The following is a 16,420-nucleotide window of genomic DNA, read 5'->3' on the forward strand; positions in this document are numbered from 1 at the left end:
GAGCGCTCAGTGAATCTGCGTTCGACTACTCCGCCTAGGCTGCACTGTCGAGCGCAGATCCACTGAGCGCTCAACACAGACAGCATAGTCAGAAGGAAGAGCGCAGGGCAAGCTAGCAAGACAGAAGTTAAGCTCTCCTTGCAACATGGACCTCCCCCACTCTCATTCAGATCTGGCGTTTGAAATTATTTTGGTTTTCATGTGACGTATGACCCTGAAGGTAAGCGAGTCATGGACTAAAGTAAAACAGTATGTTGGATGTGCCACGCAATGCTCAATTACATGGGTGGGAGCTAGTGTGTTAGCGCAGTTAGCTCGTTAACGTGTTGGCCGTCTAGCCCCATGCACGGGGTGATCGGTGGTAGCTCGTTAACGGAGATTTGCCGTGTTGTGGCGTTAAGGTCATTTCAACGAGATTAACCTGAAAGCACTAGTGGGAACACAACGAATATGACTGCACATTTACGCCGACATCATCCTAGTGCAAAGACAAAAACAACAAGCATGCTACTAACTTTAGCCGAGTCATTTAGACAGCTGTTAGCACATGATTCTCCTTATGCTGCTGAGAATATAGCCCAGAAGAAGCGGATAGTATAGCTTTTATTTTGGAAAGAGACATTTCTCTGTAATAAACTCTCTTTTCCAAAGATGAGTGATTCCTCAATCAGATACAGGGCTTGCAATATCGCTAGCCCGAAGTCCTGGGGCTAGCGATTTTTTTCAGTCGGGCTACCAAAATCTATCTCTTCCCTGCCCGTCGGGCTATTGTAGGAAGGAAAAATATATGTCAATGCTTTTGCATTCTTTCAGAAATGTAGATGGGTAATTATGTCATTGGCATCGGTGAGCCACTGTCAATATGTGACATATTGAAATCGCGTTTGAATTTGTGCTTGTTTTTTTGCTTTCACTTTGCAATCCTGCGAACTGTGTATAGAGAGCGACAGCACTGATCTGTGAGTGATGATAATTTGTGCACCAATTCCTCTGACATCGTTTTATTAATCGTTAGCTTACTATGCAAACATGACAAGTGAAATCTCCCGCAGCAAGCTTAAACATGTGAGAGGTTGATCGCGCAGAGAATCGCTGAGCTTATTTGAGTGTGTGTGTAAAAGCAGCAGGATATATATTTCAGTTCTGCTGAGCCAAATAAGACAGGTCAGGGTGAAGAAGTGACAGCCAAAGAAAAGCTTACCACAAAACGGAGAAGTTATGACAAATCAGACTATAAGGCAAAAAGAAAGTGCAGCTTTATGGTTTCATGGACAAAAGAATTTCTGTGGCTGCAATATGACGAGCTAAATAACCAGGGCTGCACATAAGTGGTCCGCAGGTGCGCATTCGCTGTCAAAATAAAAAACATGCACAAGGGTTAGGGTTAAATTTAAAAACTGTACTTTTGAGTTAAAATATATATTTATAATTTTAATAAATGACAAATTAAAAAGGCATGAACATTTTATTTTGTATCGAAAAAATATCGAACCGTGACACCAAAGTATCGAACCGAACCGAACCGTGAATTTTGTGTATCGTTGCACCCCTAATATATATATATTGTTGTGATGTGGCACTGAATTAGTGTAATACACTGGGTAAGCTCTGTATGTGATTATTTGTGGAATACACAGTTTGAAATTATTCAGCACAAAGTGAATAACCACAATGGTGTTATCTTCCATTTTTGATCATTCTTTATTATTCATCAGATTTGTTAATCATTGTAACAACTGCACATCATTTACACGCATTTATGCTTTTTCTTATTTACTTATTTGTCTTGTGTGATTTTTTTTCTCCTTTATTGTCAGGACATCGTTTTAGAGTATCAAAAATATTGTTTCTGTAGATTTCATTGCACTAACATAGGATTTACTGGCAGTAAAAAGTGAGGACATTCTCTTGGTTTCCTCGTACAAGCACTGCAGGGCAGTGGAGGCCACAGGTCAGAGTATCCAGCCAGGCTATGTACAGAGCACTGGGGCAGTCGCCGTGCGGCACAGGAAGACTCCTAAAATAATTCAATTATAACAAAAAAAAAAAAAAGATTATTGAATTACAATCAACATAAAAAAATGGCAAAATAAATTAAAAATAACCTTGCTTGGGGACTTTTTTTGCAGCAACTACAGAAATACACTTCTTCTATTTTTATTTTTATTTATTTATTCTTTTTATAAACACACTGTATTTTGTGGTTTAGCATTAAAATAAATGAAGTACCATAAAAAAAATAGACTGTTCTTGTTTTGTATTTGAAATCTTACATTCTAAAGAACAAAGTGGTTTGGCATAAAATTATCTTTTTTTTCTTTTCTTTTTTGTTTTAATTGTAACTGTACACTACGAGTCAAACGTTTTAGAACACCACAGTTTTTTTATTATGCAGTTTAATTGTACTCTGAAATGAAAGCATAGAAACAAATCAGCAACTACAGTTAAAAACGAAACAACTTTTGACCAATAGTGTGTGTGTGTGTGTGTGTGTGTGTGTGTGTGTGTGTGTGTGTGTGTGTGTGTGTGTGTGTATATATATATGAATACACACACACACACACACACGTATATATATAATTTCCAATATCTATTAGGCAGAGTGGGTTGAGATCCTAATAATGCCTTTTACTGTCCCTTGTGTATTTAAAAATATTTATTAAATATTAGATCTTATTATTATCATGTTTGTTATAGCTAAAATATGCAATTTATGTTTTAAAATTTTTAAACATATACTATAATGGTAAACAGATGTAAAGTCATTTAGTTCCTGAAGGTTGCATTGCTGAATCCATTACAATTATCCCCTTTTATTTTTGATCTGCATTTTCATATTATATATTATACACCACATTATAGTATAATACAAACCATCTAGGGAATGTTAAATGGTGTATGCATGTATAATAAAACTGCCTAAATTCTGGGACTAAATATACACCAAAACAATGGCAGCATATACGATGTTATAGATAATAGACAGTTTTAACAAATTTGCACCAAAAAAGGTTCTGAATTTCACCGGTAATAAAAACAGTCGACTTACACAAGCACGAGGGTGGTATTTTGTGAATTCCTCCGGATGATTTCATTCAGCCTTACTTTTCTCTCAGACTGTAAATAAAAAAATTTTTTTAAATTAATTTGGTGGACAATCATATGCATGTCATCTCCTCCTTTAGTCAGAAATGAGGTACAGAGAGACAGACCTTAAGTCTAAAAGCTTCAAACTGTTTGTCAGATATTTTCCATGGTTCCTTCTTTTTTAGTTCCTGAACCGAAACATCTTCCTGCTGTTCGTCATATAGCCTGTAGGGCGCAACAGTCTCCAAAAACCTATTCATACTGCAAGGCATCAAAAAGACACAAATGAGTTTGCTGGCAAGGAAAGAAACACCCTGCTAGAATTAAACATGCTCTAAATAATTTTACTTCCAGTGTTCTATTACAGTTAATTCAACATCATGTTTAAAAATATCTTTTTCACTAAATAAAAATGGGACTCATAATTGAAACGTTAAGGTGAAATTCCATGCCTGTCGTTTGTTTATGGGGTTAAAAGCTTCACAGAGTTTTGTAAAAGTGTATATTTTGTCTTATTTGAAAAAGATGGTAAGATTTTCATACTTTTTGGGTTGGGGACTCCTCTCAGTGTCTGTCATGACGACAACATCAGTAACATTGATACGGAATCTCTTCAGCAGGGCCATCATTCTGAAAGAAACCAAAAACAACCTTAAAGCACTTCAGTTTCTGAAAATCAAACACCATGTCATATAACCTGAAACATTCCTAAACATTTTCACCCCAATCTGAACAGCATGCAGGGAAACGCTCTTTCAGTCCTGGTGCTATTTCAAATTTGATCGCCGACTGTGTGTTGTACATCTAAAATATACAGTTTTAAACTTTTCTAAAGGAAAAAATTATATCAATTTAATCAATACATTATTTAACAATAAAGAAATAGATCACAAATAAAAACTTACTGGAAGAATGTTTACCTCCACGCCTTTCAATTTCAATTTATCTATGAATAAGGGTTTTCAAAAATACAAATATTGTCAATTCAAATACCAAAACAGAGGATAACATAGAATAAACCTACGCATCACGGCTTTCCATCATGTTTTCTTCATCTCCCAAAATGAATACCCTAATCTTACAGCTTCGCCAGCATTTTCTCCTGGTGAGCAGGTAAGGCACCAGTAGAATTAGTCCTAGAGAAGAGCAAGATAGCGGTGGTTTATTTTATATTCAACATGATAGGTGAAGATTCAGTTTTGACTAAAGCCAATATTGGCACTAAAATTATATCTATCAACTATCCATCCACCAGTCTAAGTTGAAATGTTGAGACCTCCTTGTCTTTGGCTACTGACTGATCTAGGTGTTTCCAGATTAGCTCACAGACCAACTCATCCTTTGATTCACATTCACAATGTGTCCAAGAGACATCATAGTTAGATGACCAAAGTAAGTGGTCAGAATCCCAAACTGGTGGCCCGGAATTCTGACCAGATACCCAATCCACACACTTTTATATCAACTCAGTGTTTCAACTAAGTGTTACACACATATTAATAAATTGTCATGTAACCCGTGTGCCATGTTTCACCTCCATCATCAGCTATCCAATAGACATCGATAGTCTTTGTTCCCCCAGCATTCTTAAACACAGTCTTGACCTGATCGCTTTTGCTGTTTTCAGAAATGTCATTAGCTGCAAAAAGCAATAGATATGTGTTATCATAAAGATTACTCCATATTCGTACTTAAGAAGCAGTAATTATAATGTATATTTGTATTAGAAGTGCTTACCAGAGTTTTTCTCAGGAAGCTGATGGTCATTGCTTTCAATGGCTTCATCAGGCTCAAAGCCTTGGTTTTCTAACGTTAAAAAATAAATTATATATATAAATTATACATATATACGTTTGGGAATTGATGCCTAAAAGAATTCTAGGCCATGTATCCAACCTTTAAAATCAGCATGGTCATTGATGTCCAGCCCATCCATCATCCTCAAGATACACAAACAGTAGTTGGCATCAAATGTATCACTGAAGAACAGTAAAAGAGAGTGTGTGAGCAACAGAAATACTTTTAAGGACTCTTTACAGCAAAAACAAAAAAAAAAGTGTAGCATTCATTTCAGTGTTAAGTAGAAGTTGTCATAATATTGTATGGTACTTTCGATATGCTAAAAATGCACACCACACTTTTAAAAGAATCGTTAAAAGGCTTTTTATGAATTTTAGACCAAATCATTAAGTTGACCCTTAAGACCACGGTGTATGTAAGCCAAATTTTCGTGGATGGTAACGTGACCCCACCCTACCTATCTATGAATAACGTTTTTCAAAAATACAGATATTGTCAATTCAAATACCAAAACAGAGGTTAAAATAGAATAAACCTACGCATCACGGCTTTCCTTCATGTTTTCTTCATCTCCCAAAATGAAAACCATAACAACACCATAACGTTTTTTTCAGAATTGATTCAAAGATGTAATCTTTGATGTTTACAATAGAATGATGCTCACACATACAGAATATGAAAAAAATGATAAGCTTACTATATAGTGTGGATATAATCATCAATGCTTGTAGGAGAACTTTCCATCCAGTTTGACTTGAAGCCAATGACCAGCGTGTTAGGCTTTAGCTTGCCGAGACCAGAAGCCTTGAATTAAAAAAATAATAATAATAGTAATAATAATAATAATAAGCTGTCAGAAACATCCAAAAGTTTTAGGGATTTCAGGCATTTTACATTTTAAGTTAAACTGAGTTAAACTCTTGGATATCTATATTGAAAATGTCAAAAAACTTTACAATATTTTCAAGATAGTGGAATTTTAAAATGACATCATAAATAAGATGCAGGAAAAACACATAAATCCACCCCTAAACAAGAATATAAATTATAGCATTTCTTTTTAAACAGACCATTTAAACACAACCCTTTGCTTCAATTGTATTATAGTACTGAAATGTTTGATAACATTTTATAGTTTAAAAAAGGAATGATATGCCATGATTACAAACCAAAAGCTGATTTGTAAGTAGAATGCCATTCTTGACACATCCACATAGGTATTTGTGTCTTCTGCAACTCAACGAGAAACCTTTAATTTTTCAGGCTCAATAGAGCCACTCACATGCTGATAAAAACGGTTTAACATTATCTAACATTATGAGACTCATACAGTATAACTTGTAAGAAGCCATTATTCATTTTCTAGTTTCTTTTGGGTAGTGAGCAACAATTGCTTGTCAAATAGAGGACCTACCTGCATCAGATATCGAACTCCATCTCTGAGGGTGTTAGCTGTAAACTGAGTGTAAAACGAGCGAACTTTCCTCTTGTTTAGCCATTTAACATACTGATCTGTGGAATCCTGAAACTGGGTCTGCTTGTCTGGCTCCTGGAAAAGGCAATTTCAACCTTCCATGAAAAGCAGAAGGAACTGAGCATGTGCAATTAAAAAAAAAAAAAAAAATTCTAACAAAAAGCCATTGTGAGGACTTTTAATAAGTGGATACAAAAATGTCAATCAGTTGTCATTTATAACTTATAAATAAACATGAAACAAAGAAACTCACCATTATAATGTTTCCACAGATCATAAGGCTTACTTGCTTAGTGAAGCAGCCAACAAAATCCACCAGTGCAGGGCGCTGTTTTGGAGGTCCAGTCATGACAAGGCACTGTGGTCTAATAAAAGGACATCAGAGAACAAAGATAATGTCCGGGAGTTACTGTCTATTTGAATTATCCTAATGTTTAATTGAGATATGTGATCAGCACTTGTTGATATGTCCTTCTTTCACCATTCTGCATATGTTAGCAGGATTTATTTTGACAGTTTTGTTTTTTTTTTAAATAAAACAATGATCACACAAATACTCTTTGAAAACAGAACACATGAAATAAAAAACAGACAAATGCATTTTAACGTTTAAGATCCCTCACCTAAAATTCTTGACATGGTCCTTCACATCAGTAAGAGACACAGAGAATGACAAAGCCATGTTGTATGAACTTGCCTGTAGTGAAGAGCCCCAATTTAAATCTGTTGATGTAATAAAAAACATTATGCAAACGGATGCAGTATAAATGAAAGGTAATACAGTGCATTTCACTTGTCCATCTGAGACATGTTTCTTGTTAAAGCAACATTGACTTCCAACCTATGCTTGATTTTGACTCACTTGGTTTCTTTAAGTATGTAATGTATATAAACAGGAGGGAGATGACGAACCAGGTGACTAGAGCAGCCCACCAGGTAAACGCAAACATCAGAGCAAAAGATGCCATTGCTCCATACAAAGCTGTCCATTTGTTATAGTATTTAAATGCTGGCCTCCATCCTTTAAGAGATGACAAGAGAAGGACAGTTAGATCTGAGCATAATGCAAACGTTCTGATTTTAGATCTCTAGAACTGTGTCCAGTACAGCATGCAAAAAAAACCTGAAATATAAACCCCTCTTTTTGCCCTCCCTAAGCATAAGCACAAAAAATATTGAAGTGATGCTCAAAGGAATATATCTTCACATTATTTCTTATCAGCTTGTTAAGTATCACCTATCTTAGACATCACTTTTGACCTGGTGAAATAGTTAATTTCTTGTTTAGTGAATAGGCATGAGCTTTTATCAAGTCTTAGTGCAGTGCGATAGTTGAGTACATAACTTACCAGGGGAGTTGACAATTGATGCATGAAAGCAGCTTAGGTTTATGAGACAATAGGAACACAGGAAGAAGTTGGAGATAAAGGGTGCAATGATATTTAGTTGAGCTGTAATAATACAAAAGGGGAAAAAACGATCAGCACATATATGAAACAATATTTCAAATAACAGTAGGAGGACAGTTCTGAATTACACTCACCAACTAGAATGATGGCCACAGCAATGAGGTAGGTGAGTATATAGCCCCGAAGTGGTTCATTATTTTTGCCATAACCCTTTCCAAAGAATGAAATATACGGGTATACATTGTCTTTGCACAGACACTGAGGGATGAAATAAAATACAAACATCATTTCTTTAACAATAATAACTTTACTACATTTACAGATGACTATATTACATGTTTCATTGTTTTGCTGCTTATTCTAGTTGGGATATAGGAATTTGCACCAAAAAAATTAAGTTTTTTTTCTTTTTTGCAGAACCTTGCTGAAGCAATGCTGGAGAGACGGAAATCTGATTTATTTCTAATAATCATCGGTTCTCTGACATCTGTGTCAAAAAGGCAACCAGTTGTGTAAAGGTATGTGGAAAAAAGTATGTGGCTTCTTTGTCATTAAGGTCACCATCTGTTCCAGGAAGGTGATAACAAACAATGTGCTTCCCCATGTGACTGACAAGTCACGAGCCCATGAGGTAGCAGTGTCCCGTAGTTTTTCTGTTAAATTAATTCAGGTTGAATTAAAACAAAATAAAAGCTAAGATGAATGTGGCTAAGAACTGAGTTCCATCTCAAATGCTATGATCATCTTTATAAATACTATGGCAGAAATAGTAGAACTGTGAAAGCTAGTGTCAGATGTTTGTCTATCACTGTTCTACTCTGCAAAATTAATACTTTATGCTGCACAAGCTGAAAATTTGGTTAAGACAATCCATATTTTATTGTCTAAAAAATAAAACATATGGTTCAGTCATTGTGATATATCTTTTTTTTTCAGGTGGTTCTCACCTGAAAAATTTTAGGGGCAGAAACAAGAAATCCAAGAGCAGAAGACAAGGTGGCTGCAAAGACACCAGCAACAATGAGGTAATATGAACCAGATATCAGGCCCATTACCTGTAGAAAAGTTTCAAAATGAAATTGTTAAAAACTGGAATAATGTATTCAAAACAACACATTTAATATAAATGCTCACAAAAATAAACAGTACAGTTTAAATAAGCAATAAATAAGCACTTTTTAAATAGAACCAGCATTACAAGAGACAGTTCCAGAAAAGAAACACTAAACGAACAAAAGACAACATATAAGGAAATTAAAAAAGATTACAAAAAAAGACCATGAAAGAGTCAAGGGCAATTTTATAGTGAGAATAAGAATAACTTAAAAGTAGATACTAATAAGGCAAGCTAGATTTCATTATGCAGCTCATTCTAGAACCAAAGAAGCCAAAATACAGTTTCTAAGTATGTGAAAGCTGCACACTGTTTGATAAGGGCAAAGAAGGCGAACTATATATTCTGGCGCTAGGAAATGACAATTTAAAAAGTAACAAGTAATCAATTTTAGTAAATCAATTTTAAATCTTGAAAGTAGTGGACAGTCAGTACAAATTCCTTAAAAACAATGTAACATGTTCATTTTAATTGATTCTTCTAATGAACCTCGATACATCATTTTATTTAATTTATAGTCAATTCAATGCTTTTGGGTTAACCTGTTAAAAGATCATTACAATAATAGAAGACATGAAAGCATGGTAATCTCAATATGTTTCAAACTCAGATCTTTAGATCCAAAGGTGAGATGAGAATCGAAAACCATCCATGGGATTATTTTACGTGTAAATATAAAAAATAACTTAAGACCTGATCCAACCTTTCACAACCAATAACAATGTTTATTTTACCTAAATAAATAAAAAAACTGGTTAAAATTTCAATGAACATAAATGCTATTTATCTCTTAGCTGACCAGTACCTGCGAGTAGTTTGCCAAACCCTGTGAACAAGCCTGTGACTGGACGCAGGTTGTGAAGTTCCAGCCCAGTTTACATGCTGGTCCCAAACAGCCACTTGTGCTGTTTCCAGTCATGAGGTCAGTCATATTTCCAGAGGCATCCCTCACTGTACTTGCGCCTGCAGTCAATTTTAGTTTCAGAACAGAGTTAAAAAACAGTTTCATAGTGTCTGACCTTTTTCTCACGGGTGGTTTCAACAAGAAAAAAAATGCCTGTATACCACAGAATCTGAATGAAGCTTTAAAGTTTAGATTCCAGCCATGTCTAATGCAAAGAAAAAAAGGAAACTGAGTAATTACCAGAAGTGATAACAATCACAACGTAGCTGAGAGTGGTGCAAAATATGGCCATTAGGGTGCCTTTGGGGATAGCAGTAGAAGGGTCCTACAAAAGAAAATATTTTTAGAGTCATCACTCACATATAAACCTTAGTGGGTTCAGTGGAAGAACCATCTTGCTTTCTTGATGCTTGTCATACTTTGAGGTCTCCAGAGATGTTGGCTCCAGACAGGATGCCAGTGCATGCAGGAAAGAAAATTGCAAACTGACGGAAAAAGTTGCCATCAGGACCTCTCCAGCTTGGTGTGAGGTTTTCTATGAATATATCCCCTGTAGAAGATACGAGATATTAGCTTAAATAGTATTAAACTTTAAATTATTAAAAACATGTCCCTATTGTAAACACATATGATGTTTGGGACAAATAAATATTTTTCGTTGAGTAACCCCACATGAGCAACAAATGTTCCTCAGTGTAAAATCGAAAATTGATCTAAAGTGCAGTTGCACATTCCACACTTTGATTCAAAGTAACAGAACACCATAGTGTTTGACAAAATGTAATATTACGTATGTTAAAACAGTCATGTTTGGTACTTCTTTGCAGATCCCTTGCAAACAAGGAGTATTCGAAGTCTACAATTTATGTAAAATAGCAGTTGCTGAGAATCTTCTCTGGTGAAAACTGCAGCCACCTTCAACTTGTACTTGTTTCAGTTGTTTGCCCTTTTAGATTTCTTCTCCAGCATATGAAAGGCACACTCAGTTGCGTCAGGATTTTGTAAAGTAGCTGAAAGTTTGCTCTTTCAGCTATTACTTCCAATAATTAATTCATGTCAATCCTATAACGTGTTCAATATTGTCAGTGACAGTCCAGAATAACTGACATCAGAGAATGAAGATTAGTGCATTAGAACTGGTAGGCAGAACTTATTAGAAGTACTGATAACTAAAGTAATTTAATCAAAATGATTTTTTCAAAGATACATTTTGGAAAATAGATTGTTGTGAGAAGAATAAACCTACTGTCATATCCAAAGAAGCCCTGTGACTTCTTCAGTAGGGTGGGAGGTATCAGTGTTCCCACAAGGTAATCAACGAAGGAAGCCATGAGAACTATGAAGAAAAAAATCTGAGCCTACGAGAGTGAAAGTGAAAAAAGAATATAGAGGGATAATTGAAACAGGTGTAATGAAGAGTAAACATTAATAAGAAACAACAATATTTGTAACCCATGTCCAGCAAACAAAGTGAAATGTGTTTGGGTCTGCTTACCTTGGCTTCCCAGTCCATTCCACCGAACGTAATGAACAAAAGAATTGTCACCGTGACCACACCAATAATACGGACATCATTGAGCGAATCCACCATTATGGTACCATAGCTCTAAAAAAAATCAACAAGTTATTAACAGGAATATGAAAGTATAAAGATTTAGAATGCATTATTTTACAAGATGTGGTTACCTATTTATTATTATTATTATTATTATTATTAGTTATATTATTATTTGTTTACCCTCATCAGATCGCGTACAACCTCTGAAAAGCCAACAGTATGGAGCGCAACAGCCAAAGCATTGGCAAGGGAAAAGATCAACCCAATTGATGCTCCTAGTTCAGGACCGAGTGTGCGAGAGATCATGAAATATGTCCCACCTAAATATTTAAAAATAAGCAGAAACAAGGCTGTTAAAGTGAAAAAAAAAATCACGCTCTCTAATATGTCATTGGACAGCCTTTAGCTTTGATACACCTTTCATTCTAACATAACTTTGATAAGCTTATGGAATATCATTTTTATGTCCACAAATATTTTTTTATTTGTTACCATCTTCTTATGATTATGGGAGAATCAAACAGCTACATAAAGTATTCGGTATTTTCCAAATATTCTCAATGGGGTTAGATTTATCAATCAGCTGACTTCATTTTTTGAGCATCAGTATGAAAAATTAATCTAAGAAAACTCTGGCTAATGATACAGGCATGTACCGTGACTCTGTTTTGTCTTTTTACTCTTTTATTTTTTTTACTTTACCTCTCTTTTAGTGATGTGCCCATCACTCTTGAAAACACTAAATCTAAATTTACATCACATCAAATTATGCTTTCTAGCAAACGCATATTTACTCTTCAGGTTTTTAAAAAATATATATATATCATTGATGAGGCTTTCTTTCTTGAGTTTTCTGTTTTTCACATTCTGACTGTGGAAAAGCACTTATTTTCAATATCCAACATAACTGTGATATTTTAAAATGATTATATTTAACCAAACATTTGAATTATCTAAGTTTATCATTATTTAAGAAATATTACACCCAAATAACAAATGGATTTTCCTTTTTCTTTATTTGATGCAGAACAATAATTTGAACTTTTTGAAATGGATTAATATCTTGACCAACAGATATATTATTTCTCAAAGATGCAAAAACTTCCTAGTTAGAGACCAGAATTGGCTGGTTTCCAATTTTATTTTACTTGAGCTACTTTGGACGAGAGCATTTGAAGAAAACCATTCACCGTCCACTGAATTGCCTTAATTGGAAACAAGCGACAAATCAATCTGCTTAGTTTTAGTCCCAAGCCCAGATAATGTGGAGGGTTGTATAAGGAAGGGCATCTGGCATAAAACCTTTTCCATTTAAATTTGTAGTTCAAATGGGATAAGTATTCTAGAATAGAATGTTAAGGGCAAATCTCACCAAAAAAGAGAGCTCACTGATATGATGGAATGGGGGATACTAAAAATATTGTGTTTGAATGGGGACCAGGAAGAAGGGAAGCAACGCCAGGAGCATTGGAGCTGTTCTATGATAATGTTGATGTGAAGATAAATGTAGTGAGAATACTCCTAAAGGAAACATTTCTTAAAAGTGTTATAGAGATAAAGAGAGTGTCAGACAGGATTGTGGGTTTGAAGCTGGAAATTCAAGGGATGATTTTAAAAGGCAAGATTGAGCGGCGTCCTCTCACACGTATACTTGTGTCATTCCATTTTAAAATCATTTATTCAATTTGTGATTTTAGGAGTTTTTAGTTTGAATGCTAAGTGTATATACATAATACACAGTTAATAATAAAGTTATTAAGATGCAATATTCAAATAAATAAATTAAAAATTTAACCCAACTGAAAATTTCCATTTTTACAGACTTAATGGCGATTTTTCAACAGGAATCCAGAGTATTCATACTTTCAGATTACTTCAGACGGTTTGTTTGGAATTCTTAAATTGCACATGGGCTCACCTGATTTCACTCTCCCATTGGTTGCGATGGCAGAGATTGAGAGGGCAGTTGTTGTGGTCACTGACACAGCCAGCGCTATGATAACCAAGCCCAACACTAAAAAAAGAAACAAGTTAGGACTCAGTATTATAATATTATGATCATGGAGGTCTTTAATTATTATATCAAAGTCCTGTTTAAAGGGCTTGAATAAGAATGTTTTACATGTACTGTATCAATTTTCTTGTCTACAGATCTTATACAATTCTGTTATTATGATACATTTTGTATTTATTTTGTCATATATCCACAAAAATGGTCTAGGTAAGTACTCTCAACGTATATAAATTTGTTTTATTTATTGATTTTTTACATTTCTCATGCCAATAGTATGAAGTACCTTCTGCAGGATGAAAAGGAACAAATTTTAATCAAGGTGAGTATTTTATTCAACCCCAAATTATCATTTTCTGTTTGATTGTATATCTACTATCAAGAATTAACAGCCTAAATCAATGTTATATATACCAGAGTTGGCAGCAGAAAGCAGGAATGAAAAGGACCCAATATGCTGAACAATGAATGAATGTTGTCTCACCAATGCCTGCTTGAGAGGTAATCCATGTTAGCCGGAGAAAGAGGATGACACCCCAGATATTCAGCATGCAGCGCATCTGTGATAAAAAAGAAAAGAAAATAAATGTCTTTTTTGTTTTGTTTTAATTGTTCCTTTTTTTAGTTAGTCTTCTATCCATTTGTATGTTGTAGACTTAAATACACAAAAGCTTTGTTCACCCAGACTGCAATAAACCAGCCAAATCTAGTAGGCGGTTTCCCTGGAGGACCTTGGGGTTCTTCATTTTCATCCTCTGCGGCGGCATCATCTGCGGCAGCCTTTTCTGCTTCCACTTCCTAAAACAATAATAAATAATTTAGAAAATAGATCTGCTAGTTTTCTGAATAGAAATATAATAAAATGTCAGTTTTTGATTAAACTAGTTGCACAGTTAAAAAAACACAACAGTGAGATCTTTTTTCCACAGGTGGAAATCTCACCTCAAATGTTTTGCGCAGAACATCAAGGGAAGGTCTGATTTTGATCTCTTGGTGGGGCAGTGTATTTGCATAATAATCTAACTGTGGTGCCATGTCTATGGTGTTATAGATAGAAGTTTTTCGCAGCTCCATGTCCTTCTGTCCTGATTCGCTTTTTGTTCCAGTGAAAAAAAGAAAGAAAAAGTTAATAAATAATGAAACCATAACTGTTTGAAACTGCATTTCCTTCAGTGATTGCTAGATTTTCTTTCTTTTTTTATTTATTAATTTACTTTGTTTATGTTTACATATTTAACAGATTATAGATTAGCTAGTTGAAGTAGGATCAGTGTGATATAATAGTATCATGTAAGACTTACAAGTGAGAGAATAAATAAAGAAAAAAATCTAGCGTTTAACAAACCTTGACATGCCTGAGATGGTGGAGTTTGGATTTATACTGCTATCAAAATGGTGTGAGGAGTACCTGGGAGGTCCTTCTTCAGGATTTGCCTGGTGAATACCTGGGCCTGACCCTGTAATCTTAGACTTGAGCTGCCCCATTGATAGTCTCACTTATGCCTGTTGGAGATTATGGAAGAAAAGATGAATGAGAAAGACTGATTCATTTTTATTTATTTATTTATTTATTTATTTTGCACAGACAAAAATATTTTAATGAAATTGAAATCTTGGAGAAAGACTTTTGTTTAAATCATGTAAGTATAATGTAATAATGTCTAATGAAGATATCTAAAAAAAAAAAAAAAAACCCAAAAGAACAAGCAAAAAACAATACTTACAGTTTTCCCCTGATAAAAGAATCAACAGGTCAAAAATGTCCCTTTGTTCATCTCATAGCTCAGCTTTTATACTCTGCATGAAATAGGTGGGATATGTGACATCCCCTCCCTCTGTTCTGAAAAAGAAATCTACGCAATTTGCTTTACAGGAAGTGTGACATCTAACAAAAACAAAAGATCTATTTATAATATTGGTAGGAAATAAAAGAGAAAACAAAAATATGTAGTCATGTTTCTCACCAACATTTGAAATATAAACATAAATGAATGATTATTTTTATTTTATTTAAGTTTAACATGAGTAATACCTGACCAACCTGAATCACCCTACAGTTTTTCAGAATTGTTGGGACCTCATGAGCTAGCAGTGTTTCCAGCTTCAATCAAAATTGAAGCTATTAACAGTTTGGTATTCTTTCCTTGCCTGTAATTCATAAATATACAACATTTTCTTGCATACACTACTGACTTTGTGATTAAGAGCTGCCTGAGTGTTTTAAAATTGAAACAAAATTTTGGCAGCATGGCCTTCACTGTGGCAGTGCAATGCTATAGTTGACCCTGCTTTGATTTCTTGTGCAATCAGCATTCTCATAAGGTCATTGTGCCCTTGTCAAAAATTATTTGTTACAACCACAAGCAAGAATAAGGTAGGTAGATGTATATCGGGACCTAATCTAAAATGAGATATCAATATAAAGCGACTGTTGCTGTAATTTGGTGCTATATAAATAAAATTGAAATGAATTGAACAAATCCTTACCAAAGATTCCTCTTAGTCCAAAATATGAATTATGTGCTGCTCGTGTGTCTAATATTTCCCTAGGTTGAATTGTTTTTTGAGGACTTTAATTTGCACATTTGACATTACATTACTAACACTTTATTTTCCACATAGCAGAAAAAACATGTCCCATTGCCCTTGCATCCTGACCATCTTTTATTTGAGAGGAAAAATCGGGGGTTCATATATCTTTTGTTGGAATTAATAAACATTGTTTGACACTAATGTCAATAGTTTCATCACGAACGTCCGAAAAATCTAAAAACCTTCAAGGCAGGTGCTTTTAAATACTAGTCTAGCCTTATTTTTCACAGGGATTTCTCAAGATGATCCTGCGCTGCTTAAACAACTTTCAGATACAAGCACTGAAGAGGTAAATCGGTGACTGATAGTGCTGCTGTCATGGTGTGCTGTGCGCAGACAGGAGAAGAGGACCCAAACACTGGACTCACAGTGAACGAAGAGAGGCAGCTTTATTGTGCTGTGGCAGAAACTCCAAACATAAACTCACAAGAACAAACCTAAACTGAAAACATGAGGCTAATAAAACATTAG

At 34.8% G+C, this 16,420-nt stretch overlaps 1 protein-coding gene across 2 annotated transcripts; it reads right to left on the bottom strand.

Moving 5' to 3' along the window:
* Positions 1-1,664: 1,664 nt before the first annotated feature.
* LOC146674566 (solute carrier family 12 member 3-like) lies at positions 1,665-15,107 on the bottom strand. 2 transcript variants are annotated; one of them, XM_085397082.1, is made up of 28 exons: positions 15,082-15,107; positions 14,703-14,860; positions 14,300-14,450; positions 14,039-14,155; positions 13,842-13,917; positions 13,265-13,360; positions 11,527-11,666; positions 11,284-11,394; positions 11,035-11,146; positions 10,208-10,338; positions 10,029-10,113; positions 9,690-9,847; positions 8,718-8,825; positions 7,905-8,028; positions 7,711-7,812; positions 7,224-7,382; positions 6,985-7,084; positions 6,615-6,726; positions 6,302-6,436; positions 5,585-5,691; positions 4,984-5,066; positions 4,825-4,893; positions 4,622-4,726; positions 4,112-4,223; positions 3,631-3,717; positions 3,213-3,348; positions 3,050-3,117; positions 1,665-2,017 (listed from the first exon to the last, which is right to left on the bottom strand). In XM_085397082.1, exons 2-28 carry the CDS (start codon positions 14,840-14,842, stop codon positions 1,879-1,881), a joined length of 3,063 nt encoding a protein of 1,020 aa, XP_085253208.1. In that variant the 5' UTR covers positions 14,843-14,860; positions 15,082-15,107; the 3' UTR covers positions 1,665-1,878. The 2 variants fall into 2 exon arrangements, with proteins under 2 accessions (XP_085253208.1, XP_085253217.1); XM_085397091.1 differs by having other exon boundaries at positions 14,766-14,860; positions 15,082-15,095.
* Positions 15,108-16,420: the final 1,313 nt, after the last annotated feature.

This window comes from Rhamphochromis longiceps, linkage group LG3 (genome assembly GCF_057381845.1).
Source record: "Rhamphochromis longiceps isolate RC_006_pf linkage group LG3, R_longiceps_female_GT1.1, whole genome shotgun sequence".
In the NCBI taxonomy this organism is placed as follows: domain Eukaryota; kingdom Metazoa; phylum Chordata; class Actinopteri; order Cichliformes; family Cichlidae; genus Rhamphochromis; species Rhamphochromis longiceps.

What these genes read in the sequence shown, in the direction of transcription:
- LOC146674566 (XM_085397082.1), bottom strand. Translation starts at nt 14,842, where the DNA reads ATGGGGCAGCTCAAGTCTAAGATTACAGGGTCAGGCCCAGGTATTCAC. An exon ending in TTGTACGCGATCTGATGAGG is followed by an intron (nt 11,395 to 11,526) that starts GTAAACAAATAA and finishes GATTTTTTTTAG; the next exon opens with AGCTATGGTACCATAATGGT. An exon ending in GCTTCCTGAGAAAAACTCTG is followed by an intron (nt 4,727 to 4,824) that starts GTAAGCACTTCT and finishes TGCTTTTTGCAG; the next exon opens with CTAATGACATTTCTGAAAAC.